Below are 23,476 nucleotides of genomic sequence, written 5' to 3'. Positions count from 1 at the left end.
CTCCTAAATGGTAATCCATGTCAGGAGTTTAAACCTTCCAGAGGAATTAGACAGGGGTATCCTTTGTTCCCTTATCTGTTCATACTATGTATGAAAGTTTTCTCGGTTGGTTTGCCATCTGCAAACAACTAAAGTGGTTCAGGGAATCAAACTGACACCTAAATCTACTCTAATTTCTCACATATTATTTGTAGATGAACTGTTGTTCACCAAAGATAATTTAGGAAGTTGTAAAAATCTTCTGGATGCTATCAACTTATTCAGTATTGCCTTTGGGAAAGTAATAAACTTCTATAAATCTGGACTATTCTTTAGTAAAAAAAGTCCATAATATACATCAAGAGATAATTTGTAGACTGCTAAAGATTAAAAAAAAAATCAACATCAAAGACACACACCTAGGAGTGCCTTTATTCATCGATGGATCAAAACTCAAAGCTTTTGATAACATTATCGAAAAAATGGAACAAAGAATCAAAAGCTGGTTGGGAAAAATCTTATCACATACAAGTAAAATAGTGGTGAATAAATTTGTCTTATCTAGTATGCTAATATTTACTATGGGCTGATTTGTTTTACCCAAGAAAATAACAAAAAGAATCAATGACATTCAAAGGGACTTTTGGTGGGGAAAAATACAAACTCTAAAGGTATTTACATCAAGTCTTTTTACTTCTTGTGTAGACTTATAGATCAAGGGGAATTAGGGTGCTAACAAAGTTAATCAATCTATGATAAGTAGAATAGCCTGGACATTAGTGAGTAAACCTGATAATTTATGGGCTCAAATGTTAAAAAGAAAATATAAACAACTGGAGCTCTTCTTTCTAAGAAGAAATCTAAAGCTTCTTGGATATGGAACTGTATACTACAAGGTATAGAACATATCAAAAAATGTAGCATATGGGAAGTGGGGGATGACACTTCAATAAACATATGGGAAGATAGATGGCTACCAAACAGGGATGAGATTCTGACTAAATTTGTTCTCAGAAGAAACTCAAACAACACTTGTATCAGAGTTAATCAACTCTGACACTAAAAAGTGGAATACTGACTTACTGAACTCTATTTTTGAAAAACCTTTAGTGGAAGATATTTTGAACATCAAACTGTACCTATCTAATGATGGGATTCCGAAAAAAGATAAAATCAGGTGGGCATTAACTAAGAATAGAGATTCTACTGTGAAATCTCTATATGCAAAACTGCAAAATCAATCTTGCATAACCTCTACTCAAACTAAAAGATTTTGGAGAGGTCCATGGAGTATGGATACTTCTCATAAAATTAAACTATTCATCTGAAAATGTCTACAAGATTCGTTACCAACGACATAAAAGTTGGGGATAGACATAAAATGTGTATTCTGCCAACAAGAAGAAGAATCAACTTTTCACTTGTTCTTTGATTGTGTCTATACCAAAGCAGTATGGAATTTACATTACATGACTGTACATGGAGTTTTTCCTAACTCTAGAAATCTCTCTTTCTTAGGCATATAAAATGTGTGGAGGGAAGGAAAGCTGAACTTTATCTCTATGGAACTAGCTAAGCGCTAGTTTATCTGGAAAGAACGTTGTCTCAGAGTCTTTGAAAACAAAAACAGGACTCCAGAGAAATTAGCTTTAGATATATTAAGGCATTATTATTATTGGCATCTAGAGAAAAAAAAACACAAAACCACAACAATGTATTAATACGTCACAATTTCAGGATTGTTGGAAATTTTCAATTACTAATACTTTTAAGATAAACTGTGATGCTTCAAGGATTTCTGCTACAACTGATGTTGTCTTTGGTTTTATCTTATACAATTGGACAGGTACTTTCACAGGAGCAGGAATGGGAAGATGCAGGACTTCGTCAGCTGAAGAAGTAGAAGCCGTAGCTTTGGTTTTATCTTACGCAACTGGACAGGTACTTTCAAAGGAGCACGAATGGGAAGATGTAGGACTTCGTCAGCTGAAGAAGCAGAAGTTGTAGCTTTACTACAGACAATAGAGTGGGCCATTACAAATAACTTGCAAAATATGATCATTTAATGAGACAACCAAGCAACTATTTGGTATCTACAAAGAAAGGGAACATCAATCAGCTGGCAATGTGTGTCAATTTTATATGAAGTTAAGAAGAAAGCATGATAATTATTTTATTTTGAAGGTTTTCGGTTTTTAGACAGAAAGGGAAACAAAGTAGGTGATCTTCTTGCAATGAAAGGAAGAAAAAAAGTGTCCATCATCTCAAGTTTTCAAGATCCTCCTCAATTTTTAACAATTTTTCAACCTGAACTTGTTACAAATGAGACTGAATCTGTATATTAGCTGTCTCTGCGATAATATTTTCTCTATTTTCCAAAAACAAAAAGTTCTAGCTCAATTTTCTCTCTCATTTTGATTAAATTAGTATTAATTATAGTTGACTTATGCGCATTTCAAATCCATTTTTATATAAGTCCAAAAAGCTGCAAGTGGAAGTATTTTTTGTCCAAATGCCCGAGCTCTGGATGAGATGGCTCTTTTTATTATTTGTTTTTTTTTCTTTTAAGAATTTTGGGATCTCATATAGTAGCGGTGAAAGGTGTTAAGTGATACATGTTGTATGCGCTACTTCGGATGAACCAAAAGTAGTGCTGCCACATACTCTGGGTATTATACTTGATTGTATGATTTGAAAGTAAATATCTCTTGTACGATATCCATCCCATATTGCGCAAGAGTTTTCTTTAGACAAAATTATCTATACCTTTTCCTAGGAACGCTGGAAGAATTAATACATAACAAGAGTCAAAACTCCTTTCCAGATCAATTTATAGTGTCATTGTCAGAGCTTTTTCTCTGATAAATATTCATTTTAAGCTTTAATTATTTAAATGTTCGGACGATATCATGTATAATGTAATTTTCTGCACCTTTTTGTTCATTGTTCGGTTAACAACCCTTTAGGTATGTTGCTGGCATATGTTGTATACTGCGTAAACTGAATTAATGGCCTTTAGTTGTTTTGCTCCCATATCTGCATACTCTGTTAAAGTTGTATCTCGATGGGTGAAACTATAACTTTGTTTTGAAAGATTGACCTACCAATTCTTTATGCACGATATCACATAGAAAATTTGGTGTTCTTTTCAGTATGGGATTCTCCCTATTACAGTTTTAGAAGGCCTTAGTAAATATTGGAGAAAGTTATGATACCATGAGCCTTGTTTTGTTTTAAAGGAATATATATATATATATATCATGTAGCTCGATATAAAATATGGCCGATAGCCACATTTTTCAATCCTTAGTGAGCTTGCATTTCTTTTGCTAGTTTTTTTTTAGTGTATTATTGAGTCTCATCATGCGCTAATAACTTTTGGTTTTTGTTTTGAACAGTCCATTATATGTCGTCGCCCCCCGGTGTTGCTCATGTCATCTGTAATGAGTTTTACACAAGAATTCCGATAGATATTCTTATATTTAAAGCTAATATGTACCGCCGTCTGTAAGAATCTGCTAGAGAAGCGGGTTCGTTTATGGAAGTTAGTTATTGGAAGCGGTTCTTACATTTTCCAATCTATATTAGAGAGAGCTTCAAGAATTCATTAATCGAGCAGAAAAAATGAGTCGAACAGGAAAAGACCAACAATTGGTGGAGCTTTAAAGAAGAACAAGAAACTAGTACGGTTCAAGTTCAAATGGTTCAAGCTCCACATCCTACCTTAAGATGTTTAGGCCTTATTTGGTAAAATTTATGATTATAGATAATCATAAATTGATAAATATTTTTGATATAATCATTTTTAAAATAAATTTTTCCAAACACAGTTTTTCAAATAATTGATTATCTTAAATGATGATTTCAAAAAGGAGAGGAAAGAACAATGATCAAGGATTTCTTTTTAGTTATCTGTTGTCTTTTTGTCTCTCTCTTGATGGTTTAGAGAAAATAAGAAAAAAATTTCAATTTTAGTTTGTTAGAAAAAATAATTAATTATAATAAATTTTCAAAACAATTTTTTTCTGTTTATGAAAATAATGGATTTTTTCAATTATGATTAAAATAATCAATTATTATAATGGTTACCAAACACATATAGAATACATTATAATCTGCGTAATGGATTATGGGCTGATAATCCATTAAAATAATGATTACTAAAAAACCCCTAGCTTATTCTGAGGTTGGAAAATTTTCTAAGAAGAAGAAGGCAGTTGTAGTGGTTTAAGGTGTTTAGCTTAGTTTGAGTAATATTGAAAACTTGTTTAGCTTTGTGGTTGAAGAACTTGGTCATACTTGGTGACTCATGTTTTATTTTTATTGTTACATTATTTTTTTCTTTTCCTTAACTCTGCCTATTTGAGTTTATCTGGTGAAATTAGTGTTTTCACTATTTTGCATAGAACCAATTGATTCGTTGAATTAGACCCTTGTGTTATGAATATGGAAAGATGCCAACCAGATTTCGCACCATTTCCGCCAATGCTTCTGACAGTATTAACACTGCGATATTTTTAATGTTCAAGATTTTTGGTGAAGGATATTCTTCTGCATTATTGGCCAAGAGACTTATAAAAATCCCGCTAACTGCTTATGAAGTGTGTATATTTGTGGGATCAATTCGTACTGCATATCTGCCAGACCAGGCTATTTAAATGTGAATATGTAGGTGACGCGCTGTTTATTGCAACCTTTGGTTGCAGCGTGAAACATTGGACGACATGGTGCTAATTACTGCAGTGGCACAAAAAATAATTTCCTCTTTCTGGTCTGAAATTTATGAGATTATTTCACTGTTTGACCAAACTTCAAAAACAAGAGCAGAACATAGATATTCCACCAGCACCTGTGAAATAGAAAAATAAAATTTTGAAGCATTAGTGGTGGACAAGCACGAAACCTGGTAATCTGTACGCATATAGATATAGATATAGGTCGACTGGTCGAAGGAGGGACCTCAGAAGGATTCAAGACATACATGCAGTTTTAACACTTCCTTCGAGCTGAGACTTTTCTCCATTTTCACACCGTCAATCAAGGAGAATTATCAACATATTTGTTGTCCCCGGACAAAAATTATGTAGTGTCTGCTCCAGGGCATTATTTGGTTGTATGTATCAAACTTTCATTATATTTTGTGATGATAATGAGTGCTCGCACTAGCTAGTAAATGATCATCTATTATGGATGTTTAATAAACTACCATGTACTTTCATGCAATAAACATGCTGCAATAAAACTTCCAGTGTCATGAAAAACAATAGAATCTAGAAATTTTAACTGCAATATGGAAAATGTAAAAGTTTTTGATTACCCAAAAAGCTGCAATAAAACCTGTAACCCCATCTTATAAATGAAAAACATAACCACCGGAAAAATTGACTTAGCGAAGTATCCATTGGGTGACCAGATACTAAATTCATTCTCCCAAGTGAAATCTTTGTTTTTCCACAACTTCGATATTTAACTCGATTCATACATTCTCATATATCTGATTCGTTAGACGCATATATGATTGAGACACAACATAACCTTACTACATTCAATAATATTTGAGTCAGTTATTTTTTATAGATAAAGTTTAGGCTTAGAAAGGCACTTAAGACAGGTACATAGAATTTGTTATCACATTGGCATAGGATGTACCACTCATCCTGCCAGCATTGTTTTTACAAAAGAGAGCTAAATTAAAAGCATATATGATTGCGGGCCTCAATCATATATGCTTTTAATTTAGGGATGCACATGGTCCGATATGGTCGGGTTCTATTATGGAAGTGGTCCCTGTACTTGGTGTTGGTCGGTACCTCCTTTTGAGGACCGGTACCTGTACCTGGTGTTGTACTTGTACCTCCGGTACCGGTCCGGTACAAGACCGGTACCGGTTTTTTATCCGAAAAACATTACAAAATATAAAACAACATTTCCATAAGTTCAATGTTCAACAATCCAAAATAGGTTCAGGTTGCATACATACTTAAGTTCAACATTTCCATAACTTCAAAACAACTATCCAAAATAAACAACGTTTCCATAACCATAAGTCTGTCTACGACAAGTCGACAAGAAATGAAATGCAATCATTGCAAACGAAAATGGATGACTGCACAACTTGCACTTACAAGTTGCAATCCTAGGCCACAAATTTGCACCTTCCTCTCCAATAAGGCCATTGATAGATAGGATAGCACAACCTCAACCTGTGTGTATTACAAGTTTACAACCAGTTCAGAACAAATAGCAAGCAAATACATAAGAAGTTCATAACTAGTTAACTTCAGTTGAATTTGTGTAGATTAAATATTTCCAGTCCATTCATTTCCATACATTAGTAACATTACATAGTAGCAATGAGAATTTCATATAGAAATGAATCCAAATTATGTTTCAACAAGGACAGCAAGATAAAGAAAGTTACCAACCTTCCATTTCTTAGCAAGGAGCCAAGGAATAAAATTCAAGCTTTTAGGAGATTTTCAATTATGACTGCAACAGGCAAAAAAAAAAGATAAACAAGAAGTACGTACCAATACAAGAAAAGTAATACTATTAAAGAAAACAAAAAAGAAGAAAAACCTAAATAAGTACTTGCCGCATCTTCACCATCATCATCAGGTACATAATCACATAGAAGATCAAGAGCAATGGGTTTTTGTAAATAAATTTGTGTACAGAGAAATGCCTCAACTGTCGTTGTAGACATAGAAGCTCTCCATAGAGTAAGCACGCGCTTCCCGGTGCTAAAATCTGATTCAGAGGAAACTGAAGACACATGCATGGATAATATATCTCTTGCCATGTATGACAGTATCTTATACATGTTTGCATTAGCCTGCCACCAAGCCAATATGTCAAAGTCGTCATCTTGATCTACTTCACGCATTTTTCCATCCATCACATCTGTCAAGTACCTATCCAACTCCGTTGTTCTTGCTTCTTCAACACAACTTGGGTTGTCCCAATACTGTCTCTTCCTTGATTGAATTCTAAATTTAAAGTCTTGAGATTGCATGCTAACTGAACTGGCAACTACCAGAGCAGCACTAGATGACCCTTCCTCATGAGTTGAATACACTGACCTATAATCATCAAAGAGTTCCTGAAATTCTAATTTCATCTTTCTCATAATTCTTTGAACCTCCCAGAATTGTTTTCAAACAAACAGTTAAGAGTAAATTCTAGCCCCTTTTGTTTCTCTCTTGGATCCAACAGTTGAGCAAAAAACATAACAGAATTCGTTCTCTCATACACACCCCAATACTTATTGTATTTGGAAAACATAAGACGAGACATACGTGCAATAAATGGATCTGATGCTATGTTTTCTCTAAATTCAATTAATTTTTCATGGATGAATACCAATTCCCATAAGAAAGTATGAGTAGTGACTTGTGTATAAGCAGAAAAATTCACAGTTGCATCAAAGAATACCTTTAAACACTTCACAAGACCTCTAGCATATTTCCAATCTTCTTTATAAGGGGCATGTGTCTGTACTTTCTTCTTATTCTTCTTCTTTGCCTTGTTCTTGCCTGCTGGATCTACCTCTTCAACCTATTCTTCCATATGCTCAACCTCTTCACCTTCTTCCATATCTTCAACCACTTCTTCCATGATATCATCACTAGCTATAGCTTCCTCAATATCAGCATCACTTGGTAAAACAGATTTCTTGTCCTGCTCAAAAATAAACCTCTCTTGAAAGTCCTCATCAATCTGTGCTAACAGTGCAAAAACTTTTTCATATCTTTGCGCAGCATCTAACATCAAGTAAGTGCTATTCCATCGGGTGTACACATCTAAAGTCAGTGCTTTCTTGTAATTTACCTTTGCTAGGGAAGCACATTGTTTAAACTTTTCATACCTAGAAGGAGAACTAAGAACATATTTTATAACCGAACTTATCCTTTTAACTGATTCATTAAAGATCCATACTACATCTTTTATGATAAGAGCAAGAACATGGGCTGCACACCTCACCTGATAACAAATAACCAAGAAAAATTAGTCATAAGATGCTAACAAATTCAGAACTATGTGTATTTAGAAGAAAACCACACACAAATTCAGAAGAATTAGAACTATGTCTAATTGTCTATAAGTAATACTAACAAGCAGTGAACCAGGACATGAACTTATGAAACACATTTATATAAAGAAAAAGAGCACCCACATCATGCATGTACTTCAACATAGGACTTGAGTAAAACCGACAAACTAAAACAGACGAGAACTGAAAAACCCTTATAACAAACAACAACTTAAACAATATAAACTGCTGAAACACAAAATATAAAGAAAAAGAACACCTAAATCATACATTTACTTCCAACATATGACAGTGGCCATTTGCTAGAACAAACTTGAACAGAGAACTAAAAGAACCCATACAACAATAAGAAATAAACATACAAGGAGCAACATAAAATGCCGTAACATGTACATTAATTCAGAGTGTACTTCAAAGTTCTAACTCAACTCACTCAATGTCCAGTCAAGTCTCACATTATGAATCTATGATTATTAATGAACATGTATGAATAATACTAGTTAAAGTTAATAGAAGAGACCAGAATGATGTGAAATGAGAATCTTACATGTAAATATTTAGCTCTAATTGGTGATCCTGTCCAGCTAGTAACAACTTTCTGCAGATGATCCATAGCTACTGTGTTGGCGCTGACATTGTCTAGAGTGACACCAAATACATCTTTTAGACCCCAATCCTTCAAACAATCCACCAGCTTCTCACTGATTGCATTACCTGTGTAGCCTTCAACTTGACAAAACATGAGTATTCTCTTCTGTAGTTTCCAGTTATGATCAATGTAGTGAGCGGTTACACAAATATAATTAAAATTATTTGGTGATGTCCATGTGTCAGTTGTCAAAGATATCCCCTGCTTAGATGTCAAGAGTAAGTTTTTAGGTTATTCTTCTCTTCTACATACATCTTTAACATATCCCTATAAATTGTCATACGTCCTGGAACCTTGAACCTAGGTTGTGCCTCTTGCATCATTTCCACAAAGCATGACCCTTCTACTTTTCTAAAAGGTATTTCATCCGTAATTATCCACTCAACAAGACGCCTTCTTAACCTTTCATAACTGTAAGTATGAGCAATAAGTTTACCATCCTGACCTGGTTTTGGGGGTGGCATCAACAGAGATGGTTGTCCATTTTCTTTCTTCCTGTTAGGATTTCTCATACATCTATTCAAATGCTTTCGTAATCCAGAAGTGCCATTATTGTCATTGTGAGCAGCATATGTCTTGTGGCAATGATGACATTCACCAAGATCATCATTTATCCTAGTCATTTCCAACCAAATAGTTGATCTCACTTTGTCGTGCTTCTTTTTGCTATCACCAACTTTAACTGCTTCAACTGTACTTGTTGGAGTTGCAGTTTCAGATTCATTTGTGTGAGATGCATCTTGAGAGGATGATCCAACTTCTGTTTGTTGAGTTGCATTTGTAGTTGGGGTTGCATTTGTAGTTGGAGTTGAATTTGATGTGGTCATCTAACAAACATTGGAAAGAACATACACTAAGTCAGTAATTGAATTAACAAATCTAAAATAGTAAGAAACCTATTAAGCCCTAAATAGGATTCTAAAATAAGAAGAAACCGGTTTCATAACATAAGGTATACCTTTATTGAGTACTAGTTAAAAGACCAGAATGAGCTTCTGCTTCCAAAACCCACCCAGTGGTTGATTTCTATGAAGTTATTGCTGTCAAACATACACGAAACTAAGATTATCAAAACATCAAAATTTATCAAAAACCAAAACCCATTTTGAAATAAACACATAAATCAAAGAAACCAATGAAAACCATAAATTAATCTACAATCAATTTAAGTATAGAACCCATTAGATAATCTTAACTTCTTGTTAAAATTATTAAAACCCTAACCATGAAAACCCTAAATCAATCTACAATCAAACCCTAAATCGAACAAGAAGGAGAAGAAGAATTACCTGACTCGATGGTGAAGAAGAAGAAGTGAATCAAGTGATCGATTAGGATGGAATCAAACAGATAAGAGAGTGGGCTGTCGCTGTTCTCTGGAGAAAAAAACATGAAGAAAAATGAGTGAACTTTTCACGATTGTCTTTCTTTACTCTTTACCTAGGATGGACGACTTAGATTAAACATAGCTCAAGATCTGAACGACTCATATGAACCAGTACTTATGGTCCGGTACAAGCCGGTCCCAAACCAAAAACCGTTCCCTGTACCTGTTTTATCCCGGTACTCATTTTCTGTTCCGGTCCATGTACCGGCTACACCGGTTCCGGTAAAGTACCGGTCCGGTTTTTCCGGTTCCACTCCAGTACAGGTCTTCTCAACCGGTTCTTGTGCAGCCTTATTTAATTCATCCAAAACTAAAAGCATATATGATGTACCACTCTTTGTAAAGTCAGTTGAGTTATACAAAATCAAACAACCCTCTATATATAGACTCATCCAAAACTCATGGCACTTGGGGTTAAATCGCGAGCCGTGTCATTTTCTCCGGGCCAAAATTCTTAGCACCAAGCAGTACATGAATATGAATCACCACCATTCCAACCAACTTGGTGTTATTTTGAGGCACTAAGCTGAGGCTGAGCTACTAAACTTAGATTCTTCCCGCCCTGAAAACAAAAAAAATCAGTGTGTTTCCTGGAATCATCAAATGGGCGATACTCTTTGTAAAGGCGAAGACCAAGAGCCATGGAGAGTATTGGAATTCTACAGTGGTATTGGAGGGATGGTAAAGATTTTTCAAACATAAACCCTAATTTTGTTTTTTTCACACTTTGTTTCTGTATTTAGGGTTTTGGTAATTACTTGCAGAGATATTCGATTATGGAAGCTGGAGTAGAAGCAACAATGGTGGAATCAATTGATATAAATGACAAAGCAAATGGTGTTTATGAACATAATTTTGGTCATAGACCTTATCAAGTATGTATTCATTCCTATTGCTGCTATAATCTGCTTATATATATATATGCAAACAATGAAATTAGATACTAGTAATTGCTGCACGGTGTGTGCCGCCATCACTTAAGTTTGTAATTACGGACTTCTTGCTTTGGAGACATTAACAGGGATAAATTTTAGTCACCACAAGAGGGCATAGCTAATGACATATTTTCCATTTTGTTGTCTATCTAATGATTAATTCTCCATTTTGTTATCTTTCGGAGGTACATTTGTTCTTAATTATGTGCATGTAATGTTGTGTGCAAACACTCCCACGTTGTGTTGCCAGTATAACCTGTAGTTACTTATTTCTTGCTTAGGCGACATTACTTTGCATCTGACATGAATGAATTGTAGTCAGCACAAGCAGCGTAGCTAAAGATAAATTTTCCATTTTGTTATCCTTTGGAAGTGTATATGTTCTTAATTACCTGTAATGTTTTGTGTGAGAGTAGGGAAATATTCAAAGTCTAACTGTTGCTGAGCTAGACAAATATGCGGCGAATGTGTGGCTGCTTTCTCCTCCATGTCAACCTTATACACGGCAAGGTCTAGCTTTCGAGTTATGTGTTCCATTTTTTGGGAGTCTGGAGTTGGAATTTCTTGTTTTTGTTTAATAATTTGTGTTTTTCATAGGTTTGCAGAAGGATTCTGGTGATGCACGCGCATTCTCTTTTCTTAATATTCTTGAACTTATCCCGAAACTGTCAAGCCCACCACTCATGCTATTCGTGGAGAATGTTGTTGGGTTTGAGGTACACAGTTTTAGCGATCTGGAGATTAATGATTATTGTCATTATTTTTCACTTCCCGACTCTGACTTAGATGTAGTAAGTTTCTTTGGTGCATATTCTGACTACATATTTATTGTTTTCCAGACATCTGATACACATAAGCAAATGGTCGAGATGTTGAAGAAGACTTCTTTTACCACACAGGAATTTATTTTGAGTCCATTACAGTTTGGTGTGCCTTATTCTAGACCAAGATACTTTTGCCTGGTAATTTTCTTATCTTTTTCTCTTCCAATTCCTGTATTCTGCATATACTTCTCACTTTCTTCATTCCAGAAGATGAAGTAATCGCTCTAGAAATATGGCATTAGTAAATTTAGCTTGTTATAAAACCCACAGCTGGGATAAGTATTTTTCTTCTAGTACTGCCTCAGGTTTGGAGCATTCGTAGCCATTTATCTTGTTACAAATTCTTTTGGCACGGAACTTGATTGCATCAGTCCAGCTATGTAGATATACTATAACAGTGATCTGGGGAAGTTCTCAGGACGAATTAGGATACCTTACAGAAACTTACCCATTAGGATAACCCATATGTTATGGCCTGACATTATGACCCAGGAGCTCATGCCTGTGGAAAGTAAGGAAAAAGGGAAAACAAGAGGCTTTTGTTAGAAGTTTCAGGGATGGAACATATCCTGAAGAGAACACATCACTAGATAATCCTTGCAAGCTTTTGTGATTTTAGTGTTTAATTGTTGAGGTGTCCTCACTCTTCAATGGATTAATTGTATTTACAATCTTATGCATTTTGTTCCACACGACACGGCAAATAGAGTGTGTGTATGTGTGTGTGTGTATTCAACAGAAATGATTAGAGTAAAAATCCTTACTTTGTAGGAATGATTTGGTTATGCAATACTAATAGATACCATGACACACAGGGAGATCGTATCAGTGTATCTATCAAAAATAGATAAAATAGAAAAGAATGGTCTTAGTGGGGATCTTGAAGGGGTGGTTAGTGGGATTTCTGTCAAATACTTATAATGTAAGGAGAATTCCTTGTATTCTTCTTGATGTCCTGCGCAGGATTTCAGAGGCTTAGATATGTAAATCAGACGGTGAAGCACACTTACAGGGAGTGGTTCCTTTTACCTATTATAGGACCTAGCGAATCATTTGCTTACACTTCCTAGTTAATTTCAATTTTACGATTAAAGAAACAGAGAGATAAACAAGAAGAGAGGTAGAGGGACGATCCCCTTCTCAGGAACAACATTTTCTCTAAATAAGAATTGGCATGAGAAAAAGCTGTTTGTAGTGATTTCTCTCTGACAAATTGCATGCTGGGTAAAATACTTCTAAATTTATGTCTACTTGGATGCCTTTTCTATGGTTTGGCTACAAATCAGAATTAGTTTAAGCTTAACAGATTAGTGTTAATCCTTATTAGAGTAGGTTAAGGAATAATTATGTATCTAAGCGTGTCTTTCGTTAGTGCTACATCAAGTCTAGAGTAACTTAATCAGACCTTGAGGTGGCATACATCACATGTCAAGTATGAGCTGTCCCTCCAACTCCTGATGCATATATCAAGCTTTCTAAGGACCCTCTTATGGCCTCATGCATGAATGTTTTTTCTTCCATCAATAGAGCTGGAAGAAATAGAAGCAGAAGTCCAAGTAAAAAGCCTAATTGAATTAGATTATATTTCTGTATCTTTACGCTATGTATTATGCTTGTATGAAATGAGCTGAATTAGTCTAATAGAATCAGATTGTTTTTCTGTAACTTTACTCTGTCAGTCTATGTATCAACTGTTTTTACTATGTATTTACTATGTCTAATAGAATCAGATTGTTTTTTGTTGGTCGTATTGGTTGTAGAAGATGTTCATTCTAGGGTTCATTCTGATCATAAGGGAAGCTATAATCATGTTTAGGTATAAATAATGATATTAAAGAGCTGAATTTCCAACATCCTGCACTTTATCTTTTCAGCTGTTTTTATTTACAGGCGAAAAGAGAACCCTTAAAGTTTCTGAAGCCGCACGTCAACAACCAGCTACTGTGGAATCCTAGTCCCTTGTCCGATAACGATGATAACACATGGACGAATGGGGATGATCAAGCACATGAAGGATGGGGAAAATGGCTTCATTTATGCAAACCAATCGAGAACTTTCTGGAATTCAATTTTCCTATTAATCAATTGGATTGTACGGAATCACAGTTGTGCCAGGAATCAAGTGCTTGTGCCAGGGGTTGTGAAAGTTCCGAAAGTACGACAGAACAAAATGACCCTGGCAATAATGTTGCAGGACAATATAATGTTCCACTGTGCTTGATTGAAAAATTAGGAAGTGCGATGGGTATCCTTTTCAAATTTTACTTACTATTTCTGATTTCTCTTTTTTTATTGTATCACCTAGTTTATCCTTAAGTGGCCATTTTAGATATTGTTTATTCTGATTCAAAACGATGTTGTTGTTTCACAAAAAGCTATTACCGGTATGTTAAGGGCACTGGATCTCTCTTGGCAACTATACAAGTAAGATTCTTATATCTAGTAATTTTTTCCCCTTAAATTTCCATCTTATGGAAAGCAATCTATTTTTGGTTCTATATCGGAAAAATGACCAAAATCTGTCATGATACTTGCTTTTCAATTGATTAACAGCCAGAGAAGAAGGGTAAACTATCACCCTTGTCTGAGCAGGGGTTGCGATATTTTACACCTAGGGAGGTAAAACCATTCTTACCCATCTTTTCCTCCTTTTATCTTTTTCTTATTGACAACCTACTGATCCCTTATGTTAACTATATTTTTTGTATAATATCAGGTTGCTAATCTACATTCTTTCCCAGAAAATTTTCACTTTCCTGAGCACATAAGCCTAAAGCAACGGTATGTTACATTTTGAAGATTTCAGGTCATATTGGATGATGGAGGATGCCTTTCAGGACCTAAACAAATTTCCTTTCTCTTTAAGAAAAAAGCAGAACACAAAATATAATCCCTGACCATCTCTTGTTTTCTTGATGGTTGTATATGTACCCTTTCGTTCTATTTTCTTTCGCTTTTTATTGTCTCGTTGCGTGAATGCTTAATTTCGTTTTTTTTTTTTGCAGGTATGCATTGTTAGGTAACAGCCTAAGCGTAGCAGTTGTCAGTCCATTACTGCGTTATCTTTTCAGTAAGCCATCATGATTGTTATCGGTTGATCTGCTTGTACCAATGAAGGTCCAAATTTGAGAAGTTGAAGTTCCTAGAAAGTTTTGAAATGGGAGATTGAAACCCCTAAGATTGGTGATATTTAATATTTTCATAAAATGTTAATGGTGGATTTTTTTTCTCTCTGGATTTTTAGCTCCGAGATGAGGTATCTGGACCATGCTCATCCCTAGTTCCACAAGAATTTTCATCCAAAGAAAATCGTAAAATGGGTAGGGATGAGCAACGAGTAAAAATCCGTGGATTTGTAGTGAACCACATCCGGTCCATCTAAGTCACTTGCGGGTCTAACATTCGCGGGTGGGCAGGTGAATGGGATGGATGTGCATGGATCCGATTTTATTTAAATTTTGTTAACGCAAAATTATCAAAAGTGGGAATATTATTTAATTAACGATTTATAATATCCTAAATCATCATTGGATAAACAAGGAAATCTCTTCACACTCCTGTTTTCACTGTCCCACGGGTTGAACACTAATTTTTTCACAAAAACTAAACGGTAAGGTATTTGAAGCTATCATTTTTGGGATATGTTTGTCTTATCAAGATCACATACTCATAAAAAATGGTCACATTCCAAGATGTATAACTCCGCCGTCTATTACCCAACGAATTTTCAACCATTAAAATTAAGATTGATAGATGATGATGTTTGATATTTCTGAATTTACTCATTTTTTTGTAGGTATGTAGAGCCTTGTAAGACGAGCATATCCCCAAAATATTAATTTCAAATACAATATTGTCTAAATTTTTTTCGTGGGTATGTAAAGCCCTGTAAGACGAGCATATCCTCAAAATATTAACTTCAAATACAATACCGTCTAAATTTTATTTAGGAAAATGTCACCAAAATGTGAGATAATATGAATTTAAGAGCGCGAGAGGATCCTCCCTCTTAGATAAATATTCTTACATGTTTAGTTAAACCTTCGCGACTTCTTTACTAGCATCGCGTAAACCTAAAATTTTCATAAATAAATAATTCAAAGTAGATATACTATAAAGTAAAATAGATTAAACCAAAACCGAACTTACACATGATTGATTAATCTTTAGACTCAAGCACGTTTGAAATCAAATCAATATGAGATGTCCTAATGATGTCTGAATTCGTTGGATTAGTTTTTTCTGATCTTGTTACAACATAGTTATTTAAAGTAAGAGCATTATATGCTTTGAAAGTGTCAAAAGTTATACTAGGAATTAGAAAACTTGCTGCCGATTCATCCAAAAAATTGTTGTAGCAAAATTTCTTCCTTTCTGTGCTAATATATCTGTTACCCCATTTGCCTTCATGTCAGTAAACTGAAAACCCAAAAAAGAAATCAAGTTGTCTGCCAAACTTCTAGCTTCATCTAAGATTGCCTTTCTTTGCCACTGGATTGAATTGTTTATGCCTTGAATTGAATTGTTTTTGCCACTGGATTGAATTTTATATCTACTATTTTATATGCCTTGTAGATATAAAATAGTAGAAAGTTATCCCCTCAATGACCAGATTTGTAATATTTCTTGACTTGGCATATTTGACTGCCTGCAACAGAGCAATTGGTTCTTTTTCTTATGTTGATGCACCTCTAAAGCTTCAGCTCCTCCAAATGTTCATGTCCGATTGCAGAAAACAATTCCAAAACCTGCATTAGTAATTGTAGATATCCATGAAGCGTCACAATATATTTTGTCACACTAGGAAGTTTCCATAGAATATCTTTGTTTGATGTTTTAGCCACTTTCTAGTGTGTTTGAAGGTTTAAGTTTGGATGGCAATATGCAAAATGATTGATATGGCCATTGCTAATTGAGAAGAAGATCTGTTTTTTCCCTCAAAAACTCTGAGACATCTCTCCTTCCATATGAACTAGCACTTGGTAGAGGCCAAAGCCATTGATATTGAGTTCTCATTACCATACCTCCATTCACTGTAATAAAAATAATTATATTTACAAAGTCAAAGTTTAGAGATACTCTCTATATATCCATTGGTGGCAGATTCCATGGTTCTTTTGCATATGCACAATCAAAAACCAAGTGTTGGGTTGGTTCAATATGAGTCTGACAAAAGACACATTTAGTATCTGCAATCAAAATAGATCCCAGTTTCTCCATCGTAGGTAAAACATCCTGTAAGCATTTCCAAACAAAAAACTTAACTCATTGGGATGTGTCCATGCTCCATAATGTTTCCCAGAATTATTTTGTAGTTTTAAAAACAGTTGAAGAAGGATTGAGAAGTTTTGCATGGAGACTTCACTGGGAATTCTCCATTTTTGGTTAAAGACCATCTAAGTTGATCTTTTTTTAGTAGTGCTTGTTTTGTTGTGTATAACTTGATGTTCATCATTTCAGAGACTAGAGAATTGTTAAACATATCATGTAAGGTAACTTGGTTCCACTTATTTGTGTTAGAGTGGATCAATTCTGACACAAGTGTTATGTTTTTGTTTGGAGTAAGATTAGTTTGGGTTTGGAGCAGTATCCCTTCCTGGTATACATCTGTCATTCCAGATGTTTATTGATTTCCCATCTCCTACTTACTAAATGCTCTATTTCTTGATTTATTTTCAATCCCTTAAAGAATGCAGTTTTATATCCATGCGGATTTGGATTTTTTCTTAGATTGTAAAGCTCCATATTTTTTTAAATTACTTTTCTTAGAGGATTTTTTCCCAGAGATCGTCGGGACTAATCACCAGTCTCCATGTAATTCTACCGATCATAGCAAAGTTTACTTTGTTAGCTTCTTTGAAACCTAGGCCACCCTGATCAATTAAAATCAAAAGCCTTGATGTATATCCCTTTGGAATTAGAGCGTTTCCTCCACCAAAAGTCCCGCTGAATTGTATTAATTCTAGCTGTCATTTGTTTTGGCATGATAAAACAGCCCATACTAGAAACTGACATTCCAGAGAGAACAGATTTTTCGGTTTTACTAGGTTGGGATAAAGTTTTTCTTATCCATCCTTTTATTATGTGTTCCATTTTTTCAATTATACATCCTTTTATTATGTATCAAAGGCTTTTAGTTTAGATCTATCTATGAACAAGGGAACGCCTAAATAAGAATCTTTTATATCAATCATTTTTATCTGTAGGATTCTAGATATTTTCCTTTTATGCTTATGATGGACCTTTTTACTGAAGAAAGCCCCGATTTTGAAAATTTTATGACTTGGCCTGATGCTAGCTAAACAGGTTTAGAGATTCTAAGAGATTCGTACTGCTTTCTAAGTCAGCTCTAGTAAAAAGAAGCAGATCATCTGCGAAAAAAAGATGGGAAATAGGTATAGCGTTCTTAGTCAGTTTGATACCATGGTAACAGAGCTTACTATTAGATCTTACATGGAAAACAATAGATAATACTCAATGTCAGATAGATAACTAGATTAGTTTAGAATTGTGTTGGGATTGTGAGATAAAGCTTAATATGGAAAGACTTTCGATAAAATGTTGACATTATCTGCTCGACCAAAGTACTGCAACATCTATACGACATACACATACAAATCAGATTATGAGAACTCTGATTTTATTGGCCCACCAAATTTGGTGATAATTAACCCAATCCATATTGAAATATCCAAGTTGCCAAACACGACCTCAGACTCGACATCTAATAACACCTGAATCAGGAAACACCAAAGGTTTTCTAAATTAGGAAAACACCCACTTCTTCTAAACTCTTAATCAAATGATTATTTTCCAAATTTATATTTCAAAAAAAGTTATCTCAAGATTTTATTTTAGCTTATTATTGTGTTTTTAATATATGATACACAATTTTATAACTAAATTAATATTATTGCATGTTGTAAATGTATTAGGATAATATACATACCTTATCGAGCTATGTGATGAATTTTATTAATTCTTAATCAAATGACTATTTTTCAGATTTACAATTCAAAAGAAAATTGTCTCAAGATTTTATTTTAATTTATTACCGTGTTTATGAAATATGAGACACGATTTTATATCTGTGAAGATATTAATTCATTTTTAAGGAATTATTTTTAGTTTCACATAAAATATCATATCATGGTTTTGATCCCTGATCAAGTTCCATAGTGAGGTTCTGGTGGTAGGGATGTCAAACTCTAGCAATTTCTAAATTCGGTCGTACGCCCCTAATTAATTAACAACTATTTACTACGTTATTGAATATTATATATACACCTTATCTTCATAAATTTTATCTTTTTTCCAATTATTTATGTTTGTATTTACGTGAAATGTGCTTATTTTTATACAAACCCGTATTAATCCGATAAACCCAAGGACCGCGAACTAATTTCAAAATGGGTAAGATTGGGGATTGCACAATGCAGTGAGGCTCCCAAGGAGGAAAAACTAGCAATCGACTGTCAGGTAAAAGAGCTAAAAGTTGCATGTGATCATAGGAGGAGAGAGATGAGATCAAAGGGGGTCCTTCCTCGGAGGCGGCAGACGCTTGAACAACTGCGTGTTGTGCGATTTATTAAGGTGATAGAACTTTTGGATCTCCACTTAACTCGTTTTAGAAGTTAGATAATTGTATGTGCAATTGGGATTCTTATATTTTAACTTAACAGAGCCAAAGGAAGCATAAAAAAACTGAGAAACAACTGGGAACCCATGATAAAGTGATGGGAAAAGTATATAAAAGAGGAAGAGAGAAATGGTGTCAAGCTAGCTCTATCCTGATAGATGATATATATCATGATAACTTTATAAATTTATATTAAACTATTCGAATTTCCGAGATAAATTTTGAAGTTTCCTCTAAAAAAAAATTTAAACTTGGTGTATAACTATCAAATGATCTTTAGCAGCCTTTTGATATCGAATCATATATGATTTTAGGTCCACATTGAGTCTTCAAGTCCGTTGCAACAACCCCTTGCCTACCGGATTAGATAGATAGTTACTTTGTTTTTAATGTACCAGGAATTTTCATATATGGCTTCAGACCTTGGCAATTCATACAGAGGAATTTTTCAGGCATTGGTGTTAATATTATACATTGTGTCATATGCTTGCGAACAATGATTCCTACATAATCCATATGAATCCTTTGGAGTTCGGATCTTGTTAACATTTCTTCTACCGGTTTATGTGTTTATTTAGAACTTGTAAGTAAGAGAGATCAAAATTGTAACTTCAATCACAAGTTTGCAATCTCAACTCCCGACTCAAACAAAGACGAGTCTCGTTCCACAATGAGACGAGAGGCCTTTGTTGAGCCGGCAAAAACTAGTCCCATCCAACAACTCTCAACCCACTCCATATAAATTGACCAATTTCAACTCTATAATCGCACCTTATCCATAAATTACACCTTATATACCCACAAATTTTCCGAGGGACAAATCTACGATAGATGGAGACTTGTCACTTTGTTGAAACTACGCAGCTTGTTATCCGGTTAAGGGTGCAAAACGATGTCAAAATGGATTAGTGAGAATGATTTATATCCATAAAATCTATGAAAATTTCTGCGATGATACCGGTAATTTCAATAACCGAAATAAAACGATGTGCATGTATAAGAATTAGTATGGTCGAGAACTTGTGAGAATTAGTATGGTCGAGACCTTGTGAGACAATAGGAATCATCTGACCTCTTGGCAAGATTATAAGTCTCTAGGGTCAAAAAAAAAATCAAACAATTGATCGTCTTATCATTGTCATGCACTTTTTTCACAATTAAAACTCTGATTTCCATAAAAGAGCAATATCTCCAACAAGACCATAAGAAGGAAAAATGCAAATACTTGGATAACCAAATCTATGAAGATATTAACTTATTTTTAAGGAATCATTTTTAGATTCACATAAGAATATCATATCAGGGTTTTGATCCCTAATCAAGTTCCGTAATGAGGTTCTAGTGGTAGGGTTGTCAAACCCTAGCAATATATGTTTCAGTTTGGGAGAAATGGTATGAATAAATTTTGAATTTAATATAATAAGGTTTATGATTGAGTTTTAGTGTAAAGGGTAGTTTAATATTTAGTGTAAATCATAGTTTATTATTTGAACCCGCTTAGGAGCCCCTATGCTCAATCTAAGTGGACACAAAATTATGGTACGTAGGCCTCAAGTAATAAAAATAGGCCTCAAAATTGTCAGGTATGTTTCTTTGATTTTTTCTTGTCATTGAAGATGCTTTTATAGTATTTGGGGCCTATTTAAATCACTTTGGGGTCTAACATCCGTGGGTGGGCAGGTGAATGGGATGGATGCCTATGGATCAGATTTTTATTTAAATTTTGTTAACGTAGAATTATTAAAAGTGGGAATTGAAAAAGCAGGGGTATAACAACCACACCCAACAATTCGTTTGGCAATCCGAGAGAACTTACTCCAATATAATTTTTAGAGAATCAACTAGACAGTTAGAATCAATCTAGAATAAAGTATATCAAAGAGTTTAATATCTCTAACTCTTAATTCAATCCGCAATAAGCAAATAGAAATCTGCGAGCCCGATTGAATATAAGAGGAATTCTTGAACGGTACCAAAGACCAATGTTCAAGTGTCAATCAATGTAAATCAACAACCAAAGGTTGGATATTCTAATTGATTGATCTTAACGCACAACCTGTGATATTTCAATTATATAACAAAATATAATGCGGAAAAGAAATAACACAGACACCAAAATTTTGTTAACAAGAAAACCGCAAATGTAGAAAAACTTCGGGACCTAGTCCAGATTGAACACCACACTGTATTAAGCCGCTACAGACACTAGACTACTACCAATTAACTTCGGACTGGACTGTAGTTGAACCCTAATCAATCTCACACTGATTCAAGGTACAATTGCGCTCCTTACATATATGATCCCAGCAGGATACTACGCACTTGATTCCCTTAGATGATCTCACCCATAACTAAGAGTTGCTACGAATCAAAGTCTAAGACTTAATAAACAAATTTGTCTCACACAGAAAAGTCTATAGGATTGAATAAATCTGTCTCCCACAGAAATACCCAAGAGTTTTTTTTCCGTATTTTGATAAATCAAGGTGATCAGGAACCAATTGATAAACCTGACTTATATTCCCGAAGAACAACCTAGTATTATCAATCACCTCAAAATAAACTTAATCGACTAGCGAAACAAGTTATTGTGGAATCACAAACGATGAGACGAAGATGTTTGTGACTAATTTTTCATTTTGCCTATCGGAGATGTAAATCTCAAGCCAATTTTACAATTGCACTCAATCACGATAAAAACAACAAGATCATATCACGCAACTACAAAGAGAATAGTTGGGTCTGAATTCACAATCCCAATGAAGTCTTCAAGTCGTTAACCTACAGGGTCTCGAGAAGAAACCTAAAGTTAAAAGAGAATCGACTCTAGTTATTCAACTAGTAACACACAGGAGGTGTGGGGAATAAGTTTCCCAGTTGCTAGAGTTCTCCTTTATATAGTTTTCAAATCAAGGTTTGCAATCCAAGTTAGATTGGTAACAAAGCATTCAATATTCACCGTTAGATGAAAAACATGATTCAACCAAGCTAATATCTTTCAACCGTTAGATCGAACTTAGCTTGTTACACACAAATCAAATGTACCCTCATTTAGGTTTGTGTAACCGTACCCAAACATGTACACCATGTTGGTTCACAAATAGTTAACCGAGGTTAGCCATATGATTACTATCATATCAACCTTATTCATCTTAACCATAACTAGTTAAAATGACTCAAATGAAACTAGTTAAAGAGTTTTTCAATGTCTATATTCTCATAGATTTATACAAAAACACAATTGAAGCAAAATTGGTTTGATTCACTCGAATCAATACATGAACATTATAGCCACAGTTTGCAAAGATTGCATTCCTTATTGATAAATTTTTTGGGTTCATGTACAACCGATTTTAGAAGTAACCTACTTAAGTATGCGTACAGTTATGCGTACTTAAGTAACCGGATTTGAGTCTGTTTTAGTTTTCAAACTCAGCAGAAATTCACTGACGTGAACTTTCCTCCAGTATGCGTACGGGTACGCGTACTTTAGGTAACCAGATGAGTTTGGTTTTGGTTTTCAAACTCAGTAGAAATTCACGGACGTGAACTTCCGCCAGTATGCGTACCCTTACGCATACTTACCCCGTCTCCTACAACCTATCTGTATACACACAAGTATGCATACTTTAGGCTCCCGGTTTTGGACTTATACACTAATGTGCAAACACACTATGCTTATATCCAAAGATGGTTACAAGATTCTAAACTCTTTATTTAAATCGTTGAAACATTCTTCTATAATGACAATAGCCGTTTTCACACACTATTAGCATCAAAGCAATTTTCAAGATATTGAAATAATGATTATCGAAACATTCCAAGTCTTACACCAAATGATTGTATCACACAAACCATGTAAGATGTTACTCGGAAATTTTATCATGATATAAGATGAGCTTGATCGAAGCGAAAGCTTACCAACACATATTTTGAGAAATATTTAGGCGAGATATACTCAGCTCGAAATCTCAAATGTGTATAGAGAAAACTATATCGTAACACGGCTT

At 34.5% G+C, this 23,476-nt stretch overlaps 2 protein-coding genes across 2 annotated transcripts; one reads left to right on the top strand and one right to left on the bottom strand.

The window, feature by feature from the left end:
- Positions 1–7,536: 7,536 nt before the first annotated feature.
- On the bottom strand, positions 7,537–8,774 carry LOC113359222 (zinc finger BED domain-containing protein RICESLEEPER 2-like). Its single transcript, XM_026602891.1, has 2 exons — positions 8,580–8,774; positions 7,537–7,962 (listed from the first exon to the last, which is right to left on the bottom strand). The coding sequence occupies exons 1-2, from the start codon at positions 8,772–8,774 to the stop codon at positions 7,537–7,539; spliced, it is 621 nt and encodes a 206-aa protein (XP_026458676.1).
- A 1,706-nt stretch (positions 8,775–10,480) lies between these two features.
- On the top strand, positions 10,481–15,060 carry LOC113361076 (DNA (cytosine-5)-methyltransferase-like). Its single transcript, XM_026604447.1, has 10 exons — positions 10,481–10,749; positions 10,833–10,943; positions 11,420–11,513; positions 11,601–11,719; positions 11,843–11,965; positions 13,718–14,072; positions 14,157–14,251; positions 14,381–14,446; positions 14,544–14,608; positions 14,833–15,060. Exons 1-10 carry the CDS (start codon positions 10,672–10,674, stop codon positions 14,909–14,911), a joined length of 1,185 nt encoding a protein of 394 aa, XP_026460232.1. The 5' UTR covers positions 10,481–10,671; the 3' UTR covers positions 14,912–15,060.
- Positions 15,061–23,476: the final 8,416 nt, after the last annotated feature.

The sequence above is a fragment of the Papaver somniferum genome, chromosome 3 (genome assembly GCF_003573695.1).
Source record: "Papaver somniferum cultivar HN1 chromosome 3, ASM357369v1, whole genome shotgun sequence".
NCBI classification, from domain to species: Eukaryota; Viridiplantae; Streptophyta; class Magnoliopsida; order Ranunculales; family Papaveraceae; genus Papaver; species Papaver somniferum.
Note: the sequence above shows the minus strand (reverse complement) of the source record. Positions and strands in the feature narration are given on the sequence as shown.

What these genes read in the sequence shown, in the direction of transcription:
- LOC113359222 (XM_026602891.1), bottom strand. Translation starts at nt 8,774, where the DNA reads ATGTTTTGTCAAGTTGAAGGCTACACAGGTAATGCAATCAGTGAGAAG. An exon ending in TTAGAGCTAAATATTTACAT is followed by an intron (nt 7,963 to 8,579) that starts GTAAGATTCTCA and finishes ATTTGTTATCAG; the next exon opens with GTGAGGTGTGCAGCCCATGT.
- LOC113361076 (XM_026604447.1), top strand. Translation starts at nt 10,672, where the DNA reads ATGGGCGATACTCTTTGTAAAGGCGAAGACCAAGAGCCATGGAGAGTA. An exon ending in TCAACCTTATACACGGCAAG is followed by an intron (nt 11,514 to 11,600) that starts GTCTAGCTTTCG and finishes TGTTTTTCATAG; the next exon opens with GTTTGCAGAAGGATTCTGGT. An exon ending in GACCAAGATACTTTTGCCTG is followed by an intron (nt 11,966 to 13,717) that starts GTAATTTTCTTA and finishes TTTTATTTACAG; the next exon opens with GCGAAAAGAGAACCCTTAAA.